This window comes from Vulpes vulpes, chromosome 8 (genome assembly GCF_048418805.1).
Source record: "Vulpes vulpes isolate BD-2025 chromosome 8, VulVul3, whole genome shotgun sequence".
NCBI lineage: Eukaryota > Metazoa > Chordata > Mammalia > Carnivora > Canidae > Vulpes > Vulpes vulpes.
Window position 1 is genome coordinate 62460404 of NC_132787.1, and position 24308 is coordinate 62484711.

The 24308-nt window shown below is 35.4% G+C and overlaps 1 protein-coding gene across 1 annotated transcript in view; it reads left to right on the plus strand.

Moving 5' to 3' along the window:
- The window catches only part of ALMS1 (ALMS1 centrosome and basal body associated protein), a 223335-nt gene that overhangs the window by 128506 nt on the left and 70521 nt on the right, over window positions 1-24308 (plus strand). The window contains exons 13-14 of the mRNA XM_072766940.1: window positions 8834-9075; window positions 12642-12767. Coding sequence (XP_072623041.1) covers window positions 8834-9075; window positions 12642-12767 — 368 coding nt within the window. The remainder of the gene's footprint in view (window positions 1-8833; window positions 9076-12641; window positions 12768-24308) is intronic.

The following is a 24308-nucleotide window of genomic DNA, read 5'->3' on the forward strand; positions in this document are numbered from 1 at the left end:
GCTTAATTTCCTTTGGTCTGGAACATTTCTTCACTCTTTCCTTGACTTTCTTGACTTTTTGAAGATTACAGATCATTTACTTTGTAGAATGTTTTTCAATTTGGGTTTCTTGCTTGTCTCTCCTGATTAGGTTTCGGTTAGGAATATCATCGAGGTGACCTTGAATTCTCATTATATCTTAGCAGATGTTGCACAATTTTCATTTGTCCCACTACTGACAATTATCACATTAAGTATTTCATAAAGTTATGACTACTAGGTTCCTTCAGTAGAAATTTACTCTTTTTCTTCTTATAATTATGTATTTCGTGGGAAGAAGTACTTTGAAATTATGTATCTCATTCCTTTGCAGATTTTTAGTTTGTTTATTATATCCATACAGAATCTTGCTTTCTTATTTCATTTAATGGGTCTATTACTTTTTTTCACTTTTTTATTTAAAAATACTCCCAACAGATTACCAAAAATAGTTTGTAGAGTGCCATGTACCCATCACTTGTCTTCTCCAATGGTAATATCTTACGTAACTTTAGTACATTATCAAAACGAGGAAACTGTCATTTATACAATATGAATAACTAGACTACAGGCCTTCATTAGATTTCACCAGTTTTTGCATGCAGTTCAGTTTTTTTTGAATGTATTGGTCTATAATTCTATGAAATTTAATAATAACACAGATTCACATTCCTACCATAATCGAGATACAGAGGCATTCTGTCATCACAAAGGAATTCCTTGTATCTGTTCCTTTTTACTCACACTCCTGCTCCTTGCCTTCTTTAACCCCTAGAAACCAGTGATCTGTTTCTCTACTGTATGATTTTATCATTTTGAGAATGTTCTATAAATGGAATCATGTAGCATGTAACCTTTGGGATTAACTCTTTTTACTCAGCCTAATGACCTGAAGATACATTGGAGTTCTTGTATGTATCCATAGTTCTTTCTTTTTATTGCTAAGTAGTATTCCAGTGTTTGAATATATCACAGTTATCCTGTAGAAGGACATTTGGGTTGTTGCTAATTTTTGCTATTACTAATATAGCTGCTGATAACATTCATTTACTTATTTTTACATTCACATAAGTTTTATTTTTCTAGGACAATGATTTTCAAACGATTGATTTTGTTTTGTTTTGTTTTTTTCTTTTTAAAGATTTTATTTGTTTATTCATGAGACAGAGAGAGAGAGAGGCAGAGACACAGGCAGAGGGAGAAACAGGCTCGATGCAGGGAGCCCAACATGGGACTGGATCCCAGGTCTCCAGGATCAGGCCCTGGGCCGAAGGTGGTGCTAAACCGCTGAGCCACCCAGGCTGCCCAAACGGGTGATTTTGGCCCCAGGATGACATTTGGCTATAACAGATGATAGACATTTTTGGTTGTCACAACTAGCAAAGAATTTTCTATTGGCATCAGAACTGCTGATGAATATCCTGGAATACACAGTACTACACACAAAGAAGTATTTGGTTCAAAATGTCAGTAGTGCCAAGGTTGAGAATCTCTACTCTAGGATAATTGCCCTGATTGTTGGGTTGTATAGTAAATATGTGTATATTTTATAAGAAACTGCCAAACTTTTTCACAGTGGTTGTATCATTTTACATTTCTACTAGCAAAGTATGAGGGGTCCAGTTTCTCTACATCCTTATCAACATATGATATTCTAAATATTTTTTATTTTAGCTGTTTAAGTATAAAGGGGTGTTCTTTATCATTCTAATTTGCATTTCCCTAAATAGCTAATAATGATGAATACTTTTTCATGTGCTGTATATTTTCTTTGATAAAGTATGTGTTCAAGTTGGTTTTCCAGTTTTTTGGAAGATTTTATTTATTTGAGAGCGAAAGAGCAAGAGAGCAAGTGTGTGTGTGTGCATGCACATGAGCAGATGAAGGGGCAAAGGAAGAGGGAGAAGCAGACTCTGCTGAGCAGGGAAGCCCAACCAAGGCTCCATCCCAGGACCCCAGGATCACAACCTGAGTCAAAGATAGAAACCTAAGTGACAGAGCCACCCAGGCGCCCCTCAAGTTGTTTTGCCATTTTCTAATTGCACTGTTTATTTTAACTGTTGAATATAGAGTTTTTATCTCTTCTGGATGCATGTTTTTTTGTTGGATATGAGTGTAAATATTTTACATCTTAAAAAATCATTTTCTTATTGTGTTCAGTGTTACTATTGTAATTTGTTTTCATTCTGAAAATGCCACTGATTTGATGGCCAGTGACAGCCCTTTCAAGCTGTCTTCTGCATCCATTTTACATGTCTCAATTATTTTTTGAATGTGTCTTTGCTTTCTGGCATAAGAAGATATTTCAGACCCTTGTAGTTTTCCATCCTCTGGAATTGGCCGTTTCTCCAAGGAGCTTGATTTCTTCAAGGAGATATTTTGAAGCCAAGATTTGAACAGGATGTATACACATTGCTTTTGGGTTGCTCCCAGGCATTTTAGTGGCAGTGTGTAGACACACAAACATACACACACACACAAATACATTTACATTTATTTCTTCGGTATATATTAAAAAGCACAAGCTCACACCAATATTTGCAGTTCTCATTGTATTTCATTTTACTTTTTTCCTCTTTCTGTTTTTGTAATTCCTATATCCAATAGTGAGAACCCTTACTTCCAATATGTTTTATGTATTTATTTATTTATTTGATCAATCTCCCATTGTATAACTAATATCCATCTCTCTTGCCATCCTCTCCCCAGCCAGGATTCTGACTTACCACTTAGATTCTGACTCTCCATTCAGGCTACCTTTCTGTGTGGGTGTGCTTCTCCCCTAGCTTGGGCTTTGACACTCCACGCTAGACTACCCCTCAACATGGATGACCTCCTTGCAACTTGTTCTCTGACTTACCGCCTCCAACACCTATCAGAATGCTTATCCGATTCATATAGGCTCGCTCTTACCTACTTGAGGCTCTTACTTTTCTGGACTGCCTTTCAAATGGGCATCTTCCTCATCCTACTTAGGCTTTTAATTTTTTACAATGGTCCTCTGTGCTTGGATGCCTTTATCCTGTTCAGGATCTGACTCAAGATGATAGGCTACCCTATGTAGATACACCCTCCTTTCCCTGGCTCTGCCATTTCAAGTCAGCCTGCCTTCCCTTACCCTGCTTGATCTCTGACTCACCAAATTGGGCCACCTTTAGTCCTTGGATGCCACCCTCCTCAGGAGAATCTGACTTCCCAGTCCAGGCTGCCTCTCTATGGAGGGGCATACCTCCATATGTTTTCTACACTCTAGTCCAGATCTTCCACTCTTTGTCAGGCTGCCCCACTCTAGAGACACCTTCCTCATTCTGCTTGGTATCAATCCACATGCCAAGCTGGACCTTCCTTTCCATTGAAACCTTCCTTATCCTGATCAAGCTCTGGTATTTTATATATGGCCACACCTCCACAGATTCTCTCCTTGCCCTGATTGGATTATGATATCCTGTGTTAGGCTACTCTTTCTTGGGCACTCTCCTCACTCATGAGACTCTTACCTTACTCTGGGGTACTGTTACCTTACCCTGTATAGGTGCCTACCTTATTCTCTCCATCCAAGGCAAAAATAAAAAGACAGGAGGAGGGAAAGGAGAAATGATGCTTTTTTTAAAATTAGCATTTCCTTGGTATATCTTTTTCAATCCTTTTACTTTCAGTGTATCACCTTATGCTAGAGTGTATCTCTTTTGAATAGCATATGATTTGGTTTTATTTATTTTTATCCTGTTAATATTTGCATTTTAATTCAGATATTTAGATCATTGATATTTAGTATAATTATTGAGATGATTGTTTTAAGGTTTTCCATTTTGCATTTATTTCTATTTGTTTTCCCTGTCCTTTATTATTTTAATTGATTATTTTTATTTCATACTATTTCCTTTGTTGGATTTTTTTATTATACATACTTGTATTATTCTTTTAATGATTATCCCAGAGGTTATACTTCCTTGACTTACAATTCATTTTAAATTGATATTCTTTCTACTTTATGAGCAATGAAGACTTATTTATTTATTATTTTTTATGTAGGGAGAGAGAATGTGCCTGAACCCAGGTGGAGAAGATAGAGGGAGAGGGAGAGAGAGAATCTTAAGCAGGCTCCTTTGCTCAGCATGGACCCCAATTCAGGGCTTGATCTCACAACCCTAAGATCATGACCTAAGCTGAAATCAAGAGTTGGCCACTCAACTGACTGAGCCACAGGTGTCCCAAACAATGAAGACTCTTAGAATAGTTTAGCTCCGGGATCCCTGGGTGGCGCAGCGGTTTGGCGCCTGCCTTTGGCCCAGGGCACGATCCTGAAGACCCAGGATCGAATCCCACGTCGGGCTCCCAGTGCATGGAGCCTGCTTCTCTCCCTCTGCCTATGTCTCTGCCTCTCTCTCTCTCTCTCTGTGACTATCATAAATAAATAAAAATTAAAAAAATAAATAAATAAAATTAGAATAGTTTAGCTCCATTTGCCTGCTCCTGCTTTTGTGAATGTATTTATTTTCTACCTTTTTATAAATCGCCACAAGACATTGTTGTTGCCTATTTATTTCATTTCATATAAAATATAGAATATACAAGTATATATAAAAAGGTGTTTGTGTATGTGTGTATATGTATGTGTGTATATTATACACACTCCTTGAATGTATATTATACTCCTTGAATGTATATTATACACACATACATATACACACAGACACAGATTTTAGGTGCCTTCATTCTTTCCTATAGTTCTGTACTATGTTAGATTGTTTTATTTGAGCCTAAAAAAATTATTAGTATTTCCTGAGGTCTGCTGGGATTTGTTCTTTTTTTTTTTCCTGCATTGATTGCAAAAAGTAGATTCTCATTTTTATTGAAATACCCTTTGTTTTTATCTGTTATCTCCCATATTTTGATCTCTTAATATATTCACAATCATTTTCAAGTCCTTTCTGCACTAATTCCAATATCTGAATCCTCTGTAAAACAATTTTCTTGTCTGTTTTTTCTCTCAACTTTTACTTTTTTCTGCTTGACAAATTTTGTAATTTTTGATTATGTACCGGATATTGTAAATTTAAAAAAATCATAGGAACTGAGGATGGTGTTATTTTCCAACCAGAGGATTTGCCCTTTCCTCAGTTAATCATATGAAGTAGCTGATCACTTCAGTCATGTCAGGAATAGTAGGTCAGCAATAGAGTGGAGCTGTAGTGAACTAATTAAACTTCTGATTTTTTCTGACTTGTGGCCTCCGTGGATTTTTGCTTTAAGCTTGACAGATCTTGGATTCTTCAATAAATAAATACAGTAAGATATTCAGTTTAGTCTTTCAGATATTTGAGTTCAGCTCTTTCAGCTCTCAGCTCTTGCAGCTTTAGAATAATTTAAAATTTTTTTAAAAAGGGGAAAAAAGTATCAGAAAAAAAAAGTATGGCAAATGTTAGAGGAGCCCAAGTATGTATTCACTATAGTTATACTTTCTTTTTTTTTTTTTTTTTTTTTAATTTTTTATTTATTTATGATAGTCACAGAGAGAGAGAGAGAGAGGCAGAGACACAGGCGGAGGGAGAAGCAGGCTCCATGCGCCGGGAGCCTGATGTGGGATTCGATCCCGGGTCTCCAGGATCGCGCCCTGGGCCAAAGGCAGGCGCCAAACCGCTGCGCCACCCAGGGATCCCCTAGTTATACTTTCTTAATGGAAATTTGTTGCATAAGGACTCAAATATTACAAGTGATTTCACTTTTCCTGGCTCAGCCCGCTTCTTGGGGATGGCACTACTGGGTTTTTTTTATTGTGAGTCTGGAGTGTATCCTCTGCTTTAAAAGTTTTCTCCCTCAGGCAGTAGTTATTTAGCTTCCTGCCTTTTTTTTTCTTTTTTTTCTTTTTTTTGCTTTCTCCCTTATTGAGATTCAAAATTTGGTAAATGTCTTGAGGAGGAGACCTGAGGTTTGTTATGGGCCCTCTGTCTAATGGGACTTGATTTGTTATCAGTGCCATGAATTGTGAAGGAGATTTCACTCTGCTTTTCTGACTCAGTTCTTCATTCTCCCATACTGTCCTGATACTAAGAAAATGTCCTGTGGGGAGAATTGGCTTGGCATTCTGCTAGATTTCACTCCATCAGGTCAGCCCATGAGTTCATCAAAAGCTCTGGTGATTTCTCTTTCCCAGAGGTGTATGTCTGCCTACACTCAGTCCCTGACCATAATCTCCAAAATCCCCCTCTCTAGCATATTAGATGATACTGTTTCTTCATTGCTTCCATAGCTCTGTAATTTCTTTTAACTCTGATTTTTATAATTTAATGTTATTTGCTTGTTGCAGCAGGAATGATGATGACCTATGGTGACATACTACCTCCTACTTGGAAGTGGAAGTCCTATTGAGATTACCTTTAATTTTAAAGATTACTAGCTTCCTACTTAGAGTTCTTACATTTTTTATTACATTTACTATTAGGTATTTGATGTTTGTGATCATATTATAAATGGCATATTTTTTGCCAAAAAAGGTAGTGGATTTTTAAAAATTTTTATATCATATCTGGCAAGTTTCCTAAAAACTTATTTATATTCTAATGAGCTATGTTTAGATTGTTTTGGATTTTCTTTGTACTTAATTATATCAAATATGAACAGGACAATATTTCTACCTTTCTACCTCTTGTTTCTTTTTCCTGACTGCTAAATACCATTTAAGACCTTAACTAAAGTTGAACAGAAATGGTAAGAATTGGCATGCTTATTTTGTTACTAATCTCACAGTGAACATTTTCTGTGTTTCAGTATAAATAAGATGGATGGTCACTGTAAAGTTTTTTGTGGTTTCCCATTGCTGTGAGTTTTCATCTACGTAATTACTGAGTTTTATCAAATGCTTTATTTGACTATGCTTACATAGTCATATATGTTTTCTCCTTTATTTTATTGGTATAGTGAATCATATTGATTGACTTTTGAGTGTTAACTCACCTTGCATTCCAGGAGTAAACCATCTTGGTAGGAATTCACATACATACAACATTTCGTTTTGGATTTTGTTTAGGATTCTTGCTTTCATATTCATAAAGGAGATTGGTCTATCTTCTTTTCTCCAAATTGTCTTTTTTAGTTAGTTAATAGTAGGCAGAGGGTAGAAATTCAAAAGTTCTTCTGTTTTACGATATAACTATTACTCTAAAATAATGTTACTCTATTTAAAAAATAACCTGTTATTGTATTTTATTTTTATTTATTTTATTTATTTGAGAGAGAGTAAGAGTGTGTGAGCAGGGGGAGGGGCAGATGGAGAGAGAGAGAGAGAGAGAGAGAGAATCCCAAGCAAAGTTCAAGCCTATGACCCTGAGATCATGACCTGAGCCCAAATTGAGTCACATGCTTAAATAACTGAGCCATCCAGATACCTCAGTAACTTCTTATTTTTTAGTAATTTTAGATCTACAGAAAAGATACAAAAATAATAGAGTTCCCTATACCCATCTCCCTGCTTGTCCTATTAACATCTACATTACCATAGTGTACATTTGTCAAAATTAAGAAGCCAACATTTGCATGTTACTATTAATTACACTCCAGATTTTATTTATGTTTCACATTTTTTCCACCAATAGCCTTTTTTTTGTTCCAAGACCCAATATATATCACCATTCCCTTTAGTTAGCTGTCAGGTCTCTTTAATATCCTCTTATCAGTGATAGTTAATTCCTCATTCCTTCCTTGTTTTTCATGATTTTGACAGTTTTGAGGAATATTGGTCAGATATTCTGTTGAATGCCCATCAGTCTGGGTTTGACTGATGTTTTTCTCGTGACTGACTGGAATTATGGGTTTTGGCAAAGAATATCATAAAAAGGAAATCCCCACCTCTTTATATCATAGCAGAGATTATGTGACATCCACATGACAACATTGGTGATGTGAACCTTCATCACTTGAATAATATAGTGTTTGCTATGTTTCTCCACTGTAACGTTACTATTTATCCCTCTTTATTTCCCTGTTCTTTGGAATCTAGTTACAAAGTCCAGCCCATACTCAAGGGAAAAGGGATTAATCTTCACCTCCTTGAATGGGGAGTTATCACATATTTTTTGGAATTATTTTGTAAACAAGATTTGTCTCCTCTCATTTTTTATTTATTCAATCATTTATTCTGTCTTACTATTGTCTGAAATCTTAATATATATGATTATAGTCTTACAAACCTCTGGTTCTTCCCACTGACAACTTTTTGAGGCAAGTCTTCATTTCTTATTTACTTTGGTACACTCTATGCATTTAGCATAGTCCCTTAATTTATAGTAGGCTTCTAGTAGTTTCTCAAGAATGATTATATTTTTTACTTCAACTGAAAAGTACCATTTTCTCAGCAAAATTATATACTAACATTCTGAATTGAAATTTAAAGTAGATTTTAGGGATCCCTGGGTGGCGCAACAGTTTAGCGCCTGCCTTTGGCCCAGGGCGCGATCCTGGAGACCCGAGATCGAATCCCACATCCGGCTCCCGGTGCATGGAGCCTGCTTCTCCCTCTGCCTATGTCTCTGCCTCTCTCTCTCTCTCTCTCTGTGTGTGACTACCATAAATAAATAAAAAAATAATAATAAATGAATTGCTGTATTTTAAAAAAAATAAATAAAGTAGATTTTAAAATGAATAAACTCCTGCATGATTGCAGTATAAGTATTTAAGATAGCAAAGGGTACTGCAGAAATAACCATTGGAGTTTGATGTATCTCCACAAAATATTCCTTGAAGCTACCTTTGGAAAGAGATTACAGTATTTGATAAGCCATGGATATGACCTGTTGTGTCTTTTTTCTCTTTTGTTCAGATCATCAGAGGGGATTAAGGCCCCATTTTCTGCCTTCCCTGGAAAATTGTCATCTGATGCAGTCACTCAGATAACAACAGAAAGTCCAGGAAAAACCATGTTTTCATCTGAGATTTTTATTAATGCCAAAGATCGTGGACTTGCAATTTCAGAGCCCAGTACCCAGAAGCTGGGCAAAGGTCCTGTCAAGTTTGCCTCATCATCTTCAGTCCAGCAGATTACTCATCCTCATGGCACAGATGGTGAGAGAATGTGATTACATTTTAGATCATATTACCAACTTTTATATGTAATGATCTCAGAAAATTGTGAGGAGGTCTTTCTAGTCAGAAAACCTAATTTTAATTTTAAACATTAGGATCCACATGATTCTATCCATGTTTTTATTTACATAGCTAAGAAAGGAATGTGATCATGTTTTTGATTTAATTTCTAGTGGAGTTAACAATTTATGTGGAACTCATGCTTGTGTTTGACCTATTTTTATCTTATAATACTTAATGAATTAGTTCTTGAAAACTTAAAAACTATGGAGGTCTGGTTTTAGGTGGGCAGGTGAATTATTGTCATCTTGTATTATATTAAATGTTACATATTGTAAGAAATAGATGCAAAAATATGTAATTGTGCAAACATGATACCAGTCTGTTTCTTGCTTATAAAACCATGACCAAGGACCCAGGCAGACTGAAGCTCTCCTGTCTTTAAAACACAGAATCCACAATTACTTCCGATTCACCATCACAGTCAACTAGAAGGGACAAAAAAAAGTATAGAGAAGCACATGTGCTAGGCCTAGAAGTGGTTCAGATCACTTTCTCTTAGCTAGGAAATGGTTTAGCTGTGATTTTAAGAATAAAGAAGTAGATTTTTATGAATAACTAGCAGTCTCTACCCTAAGATCTACATTTAGAGTGTTCCTATGCTATTGTGACAGTTGTATTTCAATTGTGCTTATACTATGTAACATTCAAAATAGAGCATATGATTTTCTTTTTCAGAACAGTAACAGGAAAATTAATAATTAAGTTCCCATTCCTTCCTCAAATGAGAGTGGGAATTTTAAATTACTAATTTTAAAGAACTTAATAGTTTGCACAAGTCTACTTAAAATATTATTTTCAGTTTTCCTTCTTATGCAAAAAAAAAGGTTATCTGTCTTTAGGTAAAGACGGGATATACCTACATATATAAAGAAAATTTCTTGGTTCAGCGTTTAACTTTGACTGAATTTAATTAGTTTATTTATTTATCCTTTTTTTTTTTAAGATTTTATTTATTTATTCATGAGAGACACAGAGAGAAAGAGGCAGAGACACAGGCAGAGAGAGAAGTAGACTCCATGCAGAGAACCCGATGTGGGACTCGATCCTGGGACTCCAGGACCACACCCTGGACCGAAGGCAGTCGCTAAACCGCTGAGCCACCCAGGCATCCCCTGAATGAATTTAATTTAAATGAATACATTTGTATGTTAAGATGGTTATAATTCTTATACATTTTTATGGTGAAATTAAAAAACCCAAATCTAAAGTTCACAAGTATCACAAAGAACATCTTTATATGTCAGTTACCTAGTGCCATACTGATACTTGCAATACTTGATACTCGTGGACTTTGAGGTGGACTATAAAACCACCTCAAAAATCTCAGTGCTTTGTGAAAACAGACATTTGCCTTTTTTCACTCAGGGGTTTTGTTGGTCATTTGGAGTTTGGCTGTTTTATATGGCTTGTTCTGATGCCACCCAGATGTCCCAAAATATTATTATTATTTTTTTAAGATTTTATTTATTTATTCATGAGAGACACAGAGAGAAAGAGGCAGAGACGTAGGCAGAGGGAGAAGCAGGCTCCATGCAGAGAGCCCGATGTGGGACTTGACCCCGGACTCCAGGATCACGCCCTGAGCCAAAGGCAGCTGCTCAACCACTGAGCCACCCAGGTGTACCCCAAAATATTATTTTTAATACTGTATTAAAAAGTAAAATTTTGTGATTTTTTTTTTGTATGAAAACATTTTAACTTACAAAGAATAGTAAGTTAAACACATGACTGTTCAATACTCAGAATTAACAAATTCAGACTAATATACTATATGTATATATTTGGTTCTATTTTCAAAGTTTTATAAATTTTTCAAAAGTTTATAAATTTTATAGTTGTTTTCTTTGTCTAGTCTTCTTTTTTTCCTTTCCCAAGAGTATTATTTGCTGTGTAGTCACTTCTTCCCCCATAGGAGTCAGTCCAAAGTAACTTTAGTATTGCATCTAAACATAAAGTTGTAAAGAATTTTGAAAAGCCATTTATCTGTTTCAGATTTCTCTATTTCTATATGTCAGCCATTCTTGCTCTGTCGGTCCATTGTAATTCTCAATTATTATTATTATTTTTTGCAGTGGTAAATTTAGTGGTAAATCTAACCAATACTATCAAGCTTAATATACAACTGGTAGAGGAAGAAAATTAATAAATCAATATTCTAACAATGACTACTATATGACCAAAAAGAACTGAAGGCTGCACCCTATTTTTTTTTTTTTGGCTGCACCCTATTTTTTTTGTTGTTTAAAATTTCCCCTTTTATACACTTACTACTTTGAAACAGACATTTTAGAAAATATTTTAGCAGCTAGTATTTTTTAAAACAAACTATAAATGATACATTATTTTCACTCTCTAGTCAGAATTTACCTGAGGTGTCGCAGCAGGGGAAAATGGATATGCTATAAACAGGAAAATCTTTATTCACTGAATTCTTTATAATTGAAAATTTAACTCTGCTTTAAATTTTCAACATTATGAGAAGGGTTAAATACATTTAATCTATAGTAAAGCCATATAAAATGTAAAGACAGGAAATAAAATGAATGTTTTGTTATAAATGCAAAGTAGAAACACTGAATTCCGTACTATACATAGCATATGTAGACAGCTATGTAAACACATAAGCCAGAGGGAAAGGACACATAGGAAATATATTAAAATATTAATAATAGTTATCTTCGAGTGGTAAGACTTTATCTTTTTTACTTTTATGTATTTCTTTTTTTTAATATTGAGGATAATTAGCATGTCTACATAATTGAGTATCTTAACTTCTAAGTATGATATACCCATTTTTCTTTTTTTTTTTTTAATTTTACTCATCAACATTTTGCAGTTTTCAGTAAAGAAATCTTTCCTTACATGTTCTCATTAGGTATTTGATAATATTTTTTATTTGTTTCATGACATTGTAAACGGTATCTTTTCCTATGTGGTTTTTGCTGGTGTGTAGAAATATATATTAGCATGGAATAGATTGCTAAAAAACTCACCTCAGTGAGGCCTACCCTACCATCTGTTTAAATGGCATCCTGCCCCGATTTCTCCAGTAGTTTTACTAATACCCCTCAGCATATTCTAATTGTCTTTTTCATATAATTTGTGACTTATTAAAATACTAATTTATTCATTTAATATGTTAGTTGTTTCCTGTATACCTCCTTCCTCTAGAATGCTAGCTCTTCTTAAAGGCAGGGATATTTTTCTATTTTAGTTCACTGATCTATCCCAAGAATCTTTTTTTCTTTATTTCGAAGTTTATTTATTTACTTTATTTATTTATTTAAGTAATCTCCACATTTCCAATAGCTCGAACTTACAACGCCAAGATCAATTTACATGTTCTTCTAATTCAACCAGCCAGGCACCCTGATATATTCCAAGAATTTTGCACATTGCTTGGCACATGAAAGGCACTCAATATTTATTTAGTGAATTAATAAATGTTTTATTATTAATTGTTCTGATTTTTATCTCCTTAGCCCAGCCTTCACTGTTGCCGTATAAACCTCCTGGTAGTACACAGATGTACTATGTTCCACAATTAAGACAAATTCCTCCATCTTTGGATTCCAAATCAGACACTACCGTTGAGAGCTCACACTCAGGTACTCTGCATAAATTATTCAGAATTTTATTTTTTGAAATTGTATTTGTGAATTGGCTGGTTGATTCTAGAAGGACATAATAAAAGCTCAGTGATATTTAATCCTTCAGTAAAGTATGGATCCACTCATGCCTCAGTCTCTGGTTCAGAAAAGTGAGTTTTTTGGCAAGATGTATTATGTATATGTAAACATTTAATAAGTATTTAATGAAGAAAATTATATGGATAATGGTTTAGATTAGTGGACTCCATTTTAGACAAAGGTTTCCAGGTTTTTTCTGTTCACAGTGCCCATGGAGTTTTTCCTCCTCATTATGTAGAATACATAAAAACACAAGAAGTGTTTTTTCAAACAGCTGTAAGTTATTAAGATATAAATACTTATTGTTTTGATCTAACAACTTAATGCTTTTAGTTTTGGGTTTTGAAAGAAAACATCTTACTTTGTTCATAAGTAACCATAGTTACTTACTAATGAGATCTGTCCAGGTGTTAAAGCACTTCTCAAACTCTGAGATGAAATTTTACACAACCACAGTTATTTGCAGCTTTTACTATAGAAACTGTCAAAAATCTAGCTTTGCAAAGATACAGAAGCTTTGAATGTGGCATTATCTCATATTGAAACTTTAAACTACTTTGAGCTAGTAGCTTGTATACTGTATAATAGATACCAATTATCACTGTTGTTTCCTTAGAATTTTTAAATACCCCACAGCACCCTATGAGATCACCACAGGAGAAGTGCAGATTTAGAAAATGATATAGCACCCCATACAGGAACTCAATAAATATTTCCTGTGGGGATTTTAAGATAAGAATACTGAGTTGGTATGGTGTCAGGTTTTGATTGTTGGGATAACATTTTGAGTGGTCCACAAGAGACAACTTGGTTCAGTTTAGATATGAATTTATTTTTCATTATTTGTCAATAGACATCTTTATATGTGTAGAAATTGCACACAAACAACAAATTTTACCTAGTTTTAGGCAGATTTTTTTTTTAACTTTAAGAGGACCAGACAAGTATCTAATGGTAATAACTAAGAGTGCCTGGTATAACTGCTTCTAATTCCCCACTAGGATGCTACTGGGAAAAAAAAAAAAAAAAGAACCATAAAAATGCTCAATTCTAGAATTAATTATTAAGTCTATAACCAGGAACTAAAATAAATATCCACTATGTGCAAGGCTATGATTTTAAAAACAAATTAATGGGGATTTATTATTTAACCCCATTTATTAATGGGGTTGCAAAAGTAGTTCAGTATTTACAAATGAATCAGTGAAATGCAGCACATTAAGAAAACAACAGAACGATGTGATCATTTTCAATAGATGTAGAGAAAACATTTGATAATGTACAACATCCATTCATGTTAAAAACAAAGTCGGTTTAGAGGGAATATACCTCAACATAATAAAGGACATTAAAAAACCCACAGCTAAGATCATCCTAAATGGGGAAAAGCTTTTCCTCTGGGGTCAGAAACAAGATAGGGATGTCCCACTCTCACCAATTTAATTCAGCATAGTACTGGAAGTCCTAGCCACAGCAATCAGACAACTAAAAGACATAAAAACCATCCAAATTGGCAAAGAAGCAAAACTTTCACTAAAACAATAAGATACCTTGGAATCAACCTAACCAAAGAGTTGAAAGACTTGTACTCTGAAAAATATAAAACACCAGTGAAAGAAATTGAAGATGACACAAAGAAATGGAAAGCTGTTCCATTCTCATGGATTGGAAGAATAAATATTATTAAAATGTCTATACTACCCAAAGCTGAAAACTTATATGGAACCACAAAAAAAACCAAAATAGCCAAAGCAACCTTGCAAAAGAAAAAGTTAGACACATCACAATTCCAGACTTCAAGTTATATTACAAAGCTATAATAATCAAAACAGTATGGTATTGGCACAAAAATAGCCACAGAAATCAATGGAACAGAATAGAAAACCCAGAAATGAACCCTTAATTACGTGGTCACTTAATCTTTGACAAAGCAGGAAAGAATATCCAATGAGAGAAAGACAATCTTTTCAATAAATGATGTTGGGTACACTGGGCAACAACATGCAAAAGAACGAAACTGAACACTTTCTTAAACCATATACAAAAATAAATTCAAAATAGGTTAAAGACCTAAATGAGACATAAAAACCTAGAAATCCTAAAAGGGAACATAGACAGTAATTTTTTTCACATCAGCCATACCACCTTTCTGTATATGTGTTTTGAAGCAAGGGAAGCAAAATAAAAGATAAGTTATTAGGACTATATCAAAATAAAAAACTTCTGCACAGGGAAGGAATCAAATCACCAAAACTAAAAGGCGACCTATGGAACAGAAGAAGATATTTGCAAATGACATATCTGATAAAGGGTTAGTATCAGAAATATATAAAGAACTCATAAAACTCAACACTCAAAAAATGAATAGTCCCAATTAAATTGCGCAAAAGACATGAATAGACATTTTTTCAAAGAAGTAAATGCAGGTGGCCAACAGACATATGAAAAGATGCTCAACATCACTGATCATCAGGGAAATACAAATCAAAACTGTAATGAGAGATCACGCTTTGTCAGAATAGCTAAAATCAACAACACAAGAAAAACCTACTCTGTGTTTAGCTTAGTGGTTGGTCCTTGGGTTACAACTGTGAATTAGAGATATGTGTGCTTTCTGGAAGCTTATGGTCTAATGGAGTAAAAGACAGATAAACAGGCAATTACAGTACATGCTGTGATGAGGGAAGTAAAAAAGGGTATGGGGGCATATAGGAGAGATACTTAATCTGGAACAGAGGGTACCAGTGAAGGCTCCTTGAAGGAATGAAATGGCAAAGAGATAGGATATGGTATAGGTGGAATTAAAGCCAAGGAACTGTGGGTTTTCTGACCCTGGATTGAAGGAAAAACACACATTTGGGAAACATAAAATTGAGCATAGCTTGAGATGACATGAACAGGCATTTTTTTCCCAAGGAGGCATACAAATGGCCAACAGACCTATGAAAAAATGCTCCACATTACTCGGCATCAGGGAAATACAAATCAAAACCACAATGAGATACCACCTCACACCTGTCAGAATAGCTAAAATTAGCAACTCAGAAAACAACAGATGTTGGTGAAGATGTAGAGAAAGGGGAGCACTTTGGTGGGAATGCAAACTGGTGCAGCCACTTTGGTAAGCTGAATGGAGCCTCATCAAAAAGTTAAAAATACTGAAGGTCACAGATCATCCAAGAACCCCAGAGGCAGAATTCCAAGACACCTGTTAGATTCTGAGGTTCCGTATAGCAGAGACAGCTTTTGGGAAATAAATGAGAGTTTAAATAAAGGAAACAAGTATACTGGTAAAAAATACAACTGCCCTGTGATCCAGCATTCACACTACTCAGTATTTACCCAAAGAATACAAAAATACTAACTTAAAGGGTTTCATGCACCCAGGTATTTATAGCAGCAGTATCTACAATAGCCAAATTAGGGAAACAGCCCAAGTGTCCATCAATTGATGAACAGGTAAAGAAGAGGTGATATAGAGATGCCTGGGTGCGTAGTCATGATCTTGGGGTCCTGGGATGAAGCCCCATGCTGGGCTCCCTGCTCAGCAAGGAGTCTGCTCCTCCCTCTCCCTCTGCCCTTCTCCCCACTTGTGCTCTCTCAAATAAATAAAATCTTTTTTAAAAAGAAAAGAACTGATACACACACACATAATGGAACATTACTTAGCCATAAAAAGGAATGAAATCTTGCCATTTGCAACAACATGGATGGAGCTAGAGAGTATTATGCTAAGCAAAATAAGTGAGAAAGACAAATAAACTTCAAAAAATAAAATAAAAACACACTTAATGGGGCAGCCTGGGTGGCTCAGTGGTTTAGTGCTGCCTTCAGCCCAGGGCGTGATCCTGGAGACCCAGGATCGAGTCCCACGTCAGGCTCCCTGCATGGAGCCTGCTTCTCCCTCTGCCTGTGCTTCTGGCTCTCTCTCTGTGTCTCTCACGAATAAACAAATAAAATCTTAAAACACACACACACACACACACACACACACACACACACACTTAATGGAAAAAAACATATACACAAACATTTAATGGCTACCAGATAGAAAACAATTAAGAAAACTTTAATCACTCTTTCACTCTCAGCCCCCAGTAGGAAAAAGTGATCACTCTTTAACTTTCAATCCCTGATTCAGAAGACAGAAAGAATGTGTGTACCAGTAAAATAACTGATCAGATATCTCAATACTTTTTGAGGCCTCCAGTGTCCTGCTACATGTCTGTGTCCCTAAGTCTTTCATCTGGCTGAAGACATTAATTTTGAGAAGAATTGGACAGTGATGGGAGGTGAAAATAATTCAGGGATTGTACATTGCATCCTGAGAAATATTGTCCCTGTAAATAGAGTACATCAATGTATTGATGAATATATCGATAAGACAGAGATCCAGATATATATATATTTATTTATTTATATTTGTATATATTTTTCCACACTTTAGATTGTAGTTTTCATGTTCTCTGAGTGGGGGAGTTGACAATAGGAAAATCCTCTCTTAAACTAGTAGAGCTACTCTAGATGAAAGCCTAGGAATTGTTCTAATAGCTGTTGTCAATTAATATGTCATGCATCTGTAGATAATGAGAAGGATCCAGTTAGTGTTTGGGGCCAAGAGCAAGTCATATACCACTGGTTGCAAATATTTGGACCAAATAGATTTTTCCTCAACTGAGAATGAATAAACATTTGAATTAATGAAATCTGTAAAATATAAACAAGGCAAAGGTAACAGCCCCCCAGAAAGAGATGGGTTAGAAATTTACGTATTATGCCTAGTAACATTCTTAAGTAGAACAAGATCCTATGTATATTAGACAGTAATTTCTGAGATGTCTTTTTTTGGTAAGTCATTTTATACCTCATACCAGTACTCATTATAGACATTCAAATATTTACACATTAATAATCACTGTATAGTTGCAAAAAGCAATGGGGAGAAAACTAGCTGGGATCTTTTAAAGAAAGTAGGGTTACGGCAGAGAAAATGGTGTAGTAAAGACCTAAGAATTCACCCCTTGATAGAAGCAACAAAAACAATTGGCAAAACTTCAGAAAATGTATCCAAAACTCTGGAGATTAACCAAAGGTTTATAGCAGCCCAATGAACATTTATTCAAGAGAAGTGGCTGAATCTTGCTAAGAACAATAAGCTTTGTGGCATTTAACTTCCACTAGTCCCATCTCTATTATCAGCTCAGTAATAACCTTGAAAAATATCAGCCTGCTTTCCCAGGACTGGAGGGAGTAAAACAGGGCCACACTTGTTTCAAACTTCATTCCCCCCAAATTGTCAGTATTTGATCTGTCTGGTAGTTCCCTGGAAGATGCCATTCAAGAAACTTGTCTTTATTTAATCTCACTCAGAGCTGTCCAGTGTTAAAAGTCTGTGGGTGAGTGTGTGTGTGTGTGTGTGTGTAGTTGTGTGTAGGTGAACATGGGGTGTTTTTCAAGAACATTTACAGGCAAGTGTTTTAATGTTATAATGCTGAAATGATAGATAACAATTGAGGCAAACAATAGACTAACCCAAAGCTTAAAGGTAAATCCACGGAAGATGTCCATAGATGTATTGAAAAACTTTGACCTATTCCTGGGACTCCAGAAGACTGTTTACATGCATATAGGCCTATGTTATTCTCAGGAAAGACCCGAAAAGGCCACACCCTTTATCTCTGGTTGTGCTTGAGTCTCTGTGCAAGAAGAAAAGGAAGGCTAAGGCAGAGTTGACAACTGCCTGGCTGAAAGTTGAAGGCATGCCCTGATATGCAGGCAAAGCCCCTTTGTAAATCTTCCAGATTTACTTGTTTTAGGTGTTTAAGGAAATCTTTGTTTAGGCATTAACTGACCACTAAACTACTTGAATTAGAAACTTCAGTAGATTTTACAGAATACATTCAAAGAAGTTACTTTAAAAAAAAAAAAACAACATAAAGCAAGAACAGCAAACTTTGAGGAGTGGATAGAATCTGATTTCTGAGATTACCATATCTTGTTATTTAGGATGCTAACTTTTCAACAAAAAATTACAAGCTACAAAATTAAAAACCAAAGAATGTGGTTCATACACAAGAAAATGGCAGTTTAGGAATTGTCTCTGGGGAATTCTAGATGTTGGACTCACTACACAAAGACTTAATTAGCTATTTTAAATAATATTCAAAGAACTGAATGAAACCATATCTAAAGAACTAAAGAAGGGTACCTGAGTGGTTCAGTTGGTTAAGGGCCCGACTCTTGATTTTGGCTCAAGTTGTGTTCTCAGGGTCATGAGATCAAGCCCAGTATAGGTCTCTGCATTGGGTGTGGAGCCTGCTTAAGATTCTGTCTCTCCTTCTCCCTCTCCCTTTGCCCCCTACCCCAGCTCCTGTGCTTGCTCACGTGCTCACTCTCTCAAAAAATAGTAAAAATAACTGAAATATGAGAATGGTGTCTTAACAAAATAGAGAATATCAATGAAAAAAGTATCTTAACCAAATAGAGAGTATCAATGAAAATAGAGTCTTAACCAAATAGAGAATATCAATGAAAAGTTAATTACAAAAAGACATCCAAATAGAAATTCGGGAGTTGGAAAGCACAATAAATAGAATTTAAAATTCACTAGGAAAGCTCAGGATCAGATTTGAGCAGGCAGAAGAATCTGAACTTGAAGATATGCCAATTGACATTATTCAGTATGAAAAACACAAAAGAACAGAATTTCAAAATCCCATGGGATACCATCAGGAGTACTGTTTTACACAGGATGGGAATTTAGGAGAGACAATGAGACTGAAAAAATATTTGGAGAAGTAATGACCAAAAACTTCCCAAATGTATGGTTACTATTAATCTATAGATCTGATAAGCTGAAGGAAACCGAAACAGGATAAACTTAAAGAGATCCATAATTAGACACATCATAATTAAACTGTTAAAAGACAAAGATAATGTTGAAACCAGCAAGAGAGAAGTAATTCATTTTGGGAAAGGGTTTCTCAATAAGATTAATCGCTGATATCTCATCAGAAACTTTGGAGGCCAAAGACATTGCAATGATGTATTCAAAGAGCTGAAAGAAAAATTATCAACCAATATGTCTGTATCTAGCAGAACTACCCTTCAAAAATGAAGGAGAAAATAAGACATTCTCAGATAGTTTATTGCTAGCAAACTGACCCATGGGAAATACTAAAGGGATTCTTCAGGATGAAATGAGTGGACACTACCAGTAACTTGAATCCATGTTAAAAAAAAAAAACAGCACTGGTAAAGATAACTACACAGGTAAATATTAAAACAAACAAACAGCGTAAATGTGTCTTTGTAATTCTATTTTCTTTCATTCGACTTTAAAGACAAATAGGTAAAAACAGTAATAAATCTCTTGTACAAAAATGTATAAAGATAGAACTTGTGAAAATAATAGCATAAAGAGGGGAGGAGACAGGTTTTTGTATACTGTTGAAATTGGTATTAATTCAAATAGACTGTTAATTTATATTAAAATGTGAATGGTAATATCCAAACAACTACTAAGAAAATAACTTAAAAATATATAGTAAAAGACTCACCATAGGAATTAAAATGCTCTACTAGTAAATATTTATTTAACACAATATTATTTAATACAGTAATATTTATTTAATAAATATTTATTTAATACTAATACTTATTAGTAGAGGAATCAAAGAACAAAGAAGACAGTACTAGAGAAGTACAAAGACAGAAGAGCTAAATCCTACATTACGTGTTACTATATTAAATGTAAATGAGTTATGCTCCCATTAAAAAGGCAGATTGACAAGGTAGATAAAACGACATGGTCCAACTGTATGCTTTCTACAAAAAAAAATTTCTTTAGTTTCAAAGACAAGCTGATGAGCGTTAAAGGATCTAAAAGGATATGCCATGTAAACAGTAACCAAAGAGGACTCGAATGTCTGTTATTAGACACAATAGACTTTAAGATTTATTAGTAAAGATGAAGGTCATTTTGTAATGATAAAAGTGTCAATTGATGAGGAAAATAATTATAAATATATATGCACCTAACAACAGCGTCCTGAATACATAAAGAAAACTGACAAATATTTTTAAATGACACTATTAAAGAGAGAATTACACAATTCAAACCAGTAGTAAAGGTCACGTATTATATAATACAATTTATATGAAATGTCCAGAACAAGCAAATCCATATAGACAAAAAGTAGATCACTGATTGCCAGCAGCTGTTGGGGAGGAGGAAATGGAGAGTGATTGCTTATATGTGTATAGAGTTTCTTTTTGTGGGTGACAAGAATGTCCTGGAATTAAATAGCAGTGGTGGTTATAAATATACTAAAAAGTACTCATTTGTACACTTGTTAAATTGGTGGATTTTATGTTATTTGAATTATATTTCAATTTTTAAGAAGGGAGGAACCAGGGACCTTCCAGGAGGATGGCAGAGTAGGAGACTTCTACTCACCTCATCCCACGGATACACCAGATAATACATCAGTGTTAATAATCCAGGAAATAACCCAAAGACAGAGCAGACTCTCACAGCTAATCATAGAAGAAGCCACATGAAAAATGTTAGGAATGACAAAGACTCAGCCAAGAGCTAAGCTTACCCATAAGACTGACTGTGGGAGGAAGGGACACCACAAGCCTGGAGAAGGGAGAGGAGCAGACCCCACACCAGGCACCAGGCATGGGGGACCCACACGGGGAAGATAGATCCCCATAACATTTGGCTTAAAACTTCTTGGGTTTTTATAATCACTGTGGCTTAACACAAGGAATTTTAAAAATAATCAGGCTCTAATCTGGGATAGCCAGAGGGCAATAGAAAACTCAGTTCCCGCTTTTAAAGGAACAGCACAACAGCCCTTCTGAGATACAGTATAGAAGCAGTAGGGGGGGAAAAAAAAGAAGCAGCAGCAGTAGGGGGAAATGCCTGGAGGTTTTGTTAATCTCAGGTGTGCAGTAGGAACAAGGATCTGTAGATTTCTCCAAGAACAAAAGAGCCAGTGCCATTTTTCTTCCTCACCCCCAATCCTAGATACATGCATGTTTGCTGGAGGAAGCACACTCTTCGCCTAGCTTTGTTAATAAGATGCCCCACTCTCATATACCCCTGTGGGTTTGTGCCATCCAAACTGCTCTCGGCAGTTCTCCAAAAGGCTCCGGGTCTTCTCCCACAAGCATACCAGCACATACCAGCTTTGCTAACAGTGTGCCCTGCCCCCACATTCGGATTTGCTCCTTCTGACCCACATTGGCAAGAATCCATCCAAAGTGTCCCCAGAAGCAAGACATTGTGCAAGTAGCCCCAACAGTGACCAGGACCACTCCAAGGTGACCTGAGTAGAGATGAAGATAAATACAAGAGTTCAGCTGTGGCCTGGGAGCAGACATCTGGCCATGCTCCCCAACAAAAGCCTCTCAGAAAACACAGGGAAAGCACCATGCAACTACAGCTCTAACAAACCTCTAGTCTTAACCAGCTCAACCACAAGGTAGCCCCAGACTGACCCACTACAGGCAGAGAGACTCATTGTAGCTGACTGGACTAAAGGCAAACGTGGCTTAACCACAGTAGTAGGACACATGCAGGAGATACCCCTGAAGCACCCAGTTTCCGGTGAATAGGGACATTGCATTGCATGGTACTACAGGACCTCTTCTTCATAAGGCCACTACTTTGAAGCGCAGGAGATGTAGCTGACTTTTCTAACACAGAGAAACACAGAAAAAATGAGAATGAGGACTATGTCCCAAATCAAAGAATAGGATAAAATCACAGCAAGAGGGGATCCCTGGGTGGCTTAGCGGTTTAACGCCTGCCTTTGGCCCAGGGCACGATCCTGGAGTCCCGGGATCGAGTACCGGGTCAGGCTCCCGGCGTGGAGCCTGCTTCTCCCTCCTCCTGTGTCTCTGCCTCTCTATGTCTATCATAAACAAATAAATAAATCTTAAGAAAAAAATCACAGCAAGAGAGCTAAACAAAATGGAGATAAGCAGTATGCATGATAGAAAATGTAAAGTAATGGTAATAAAGATATTCTCTGGACTTGAGAAAAGAGTGGCAGATCTCAATGAGATCCTCAACAAAGAAAATATAAAAAGGAATCAATCATTGATGAAGAACTCAATAACTGAAATTTAAAATACACCAGAGAGAATACATAGTAGACTAGAGAACACAGAAGAATTGATCAGTGAGCTAGAAGACAGAGTAATAGAAAGCAATCAAGCTGAACAGGATATAGGAAAAAAAGGCAACGAGAATAGGCTAGGGGAATCTAGTGATGTTATTAAGCATAATAACATTCACATTACATTATAGGGCTCCCAGAGGGAGGAGAAGGGGAGCAGAAAATTTATTCAAAGAATTAATGGCTGAAAACTTCTCGAATCTGGGGAAGAAAACAAAAATCCGGATCCTAAATGTAAGAAATAAACAACAAAATATGTATTTATTGGGGAAATTATATAATACAAAAACTTATGGACCCAAGGACATATTTGTTAAGCAATATGACAGCAAAGAGACATTTTCACAAATGCACAGGAACTTGAAAACATACTCTACCTTCATACTTTCTGTTTAATTAAGTTTAAAATTTTAATTCCAGTGTAACAAATACTACAGATTTAAGAAGACTGAAATATACCAAGTGTATTTTCTAACTATGATGATAAAAAAACTAAAGATCAACAATAAACCTGGAAAATCTACAATGTAAATATTTAATATGTAAATATTAACACACTACTGCACAAGCAGTGAGCCAAATAAATCAAATGGCAAATCAAAGTATGTCTCAAAACAAAAGAAAAAGACAATATTCCAAAACCTAAGGGATGTTGCAAAAGCAGATGTTAGAGTGAAATTTTGCCATAAATGTATTAAGGGAAAAAGTTCAAATAACATTACACCTCAAGAAACTGGAAAAAGAAAAAATGTAGCTGCAATTTAGTAAAGGAAGGAAAGAACAAAGAAAAATAAGAAATAAGTAAAATAGAGACCAGAGTAAACAATAGCATAACATTCAAAGTAATGACCAGATTTTAAAAAGAAAAGCCAAACAACAAAATTGACAAGCTTTAACTATATCAACTCAGCAAAGAAAGACTCAAAAACCAAGATAAGAAATGGAAGAGAAAACGATACAGCAGATAACCACAGAAATACAGTTTGAAAACAGATTATTATAAACAGTTATATACTAACAAATCAGATAACTTAGAAAACAAAACCAGGTAGTTCCTAAAAATCCACAAATTACCAAGATTGCATCATGAATCTTGAATCCAAGAAGTAGGAAATTTCTTAGACTAATAACAAGAATGAAAGTTACATTAGGAATAAAAAAAATCTCCCCTCACAGAAAAGCCCAACCTGGTTTCATTGGTGAATTCTGCCAAACTTTTTAAAAAAAATAATTAATGACAATCTTCGTCAAAATCTTTTAAAAATGT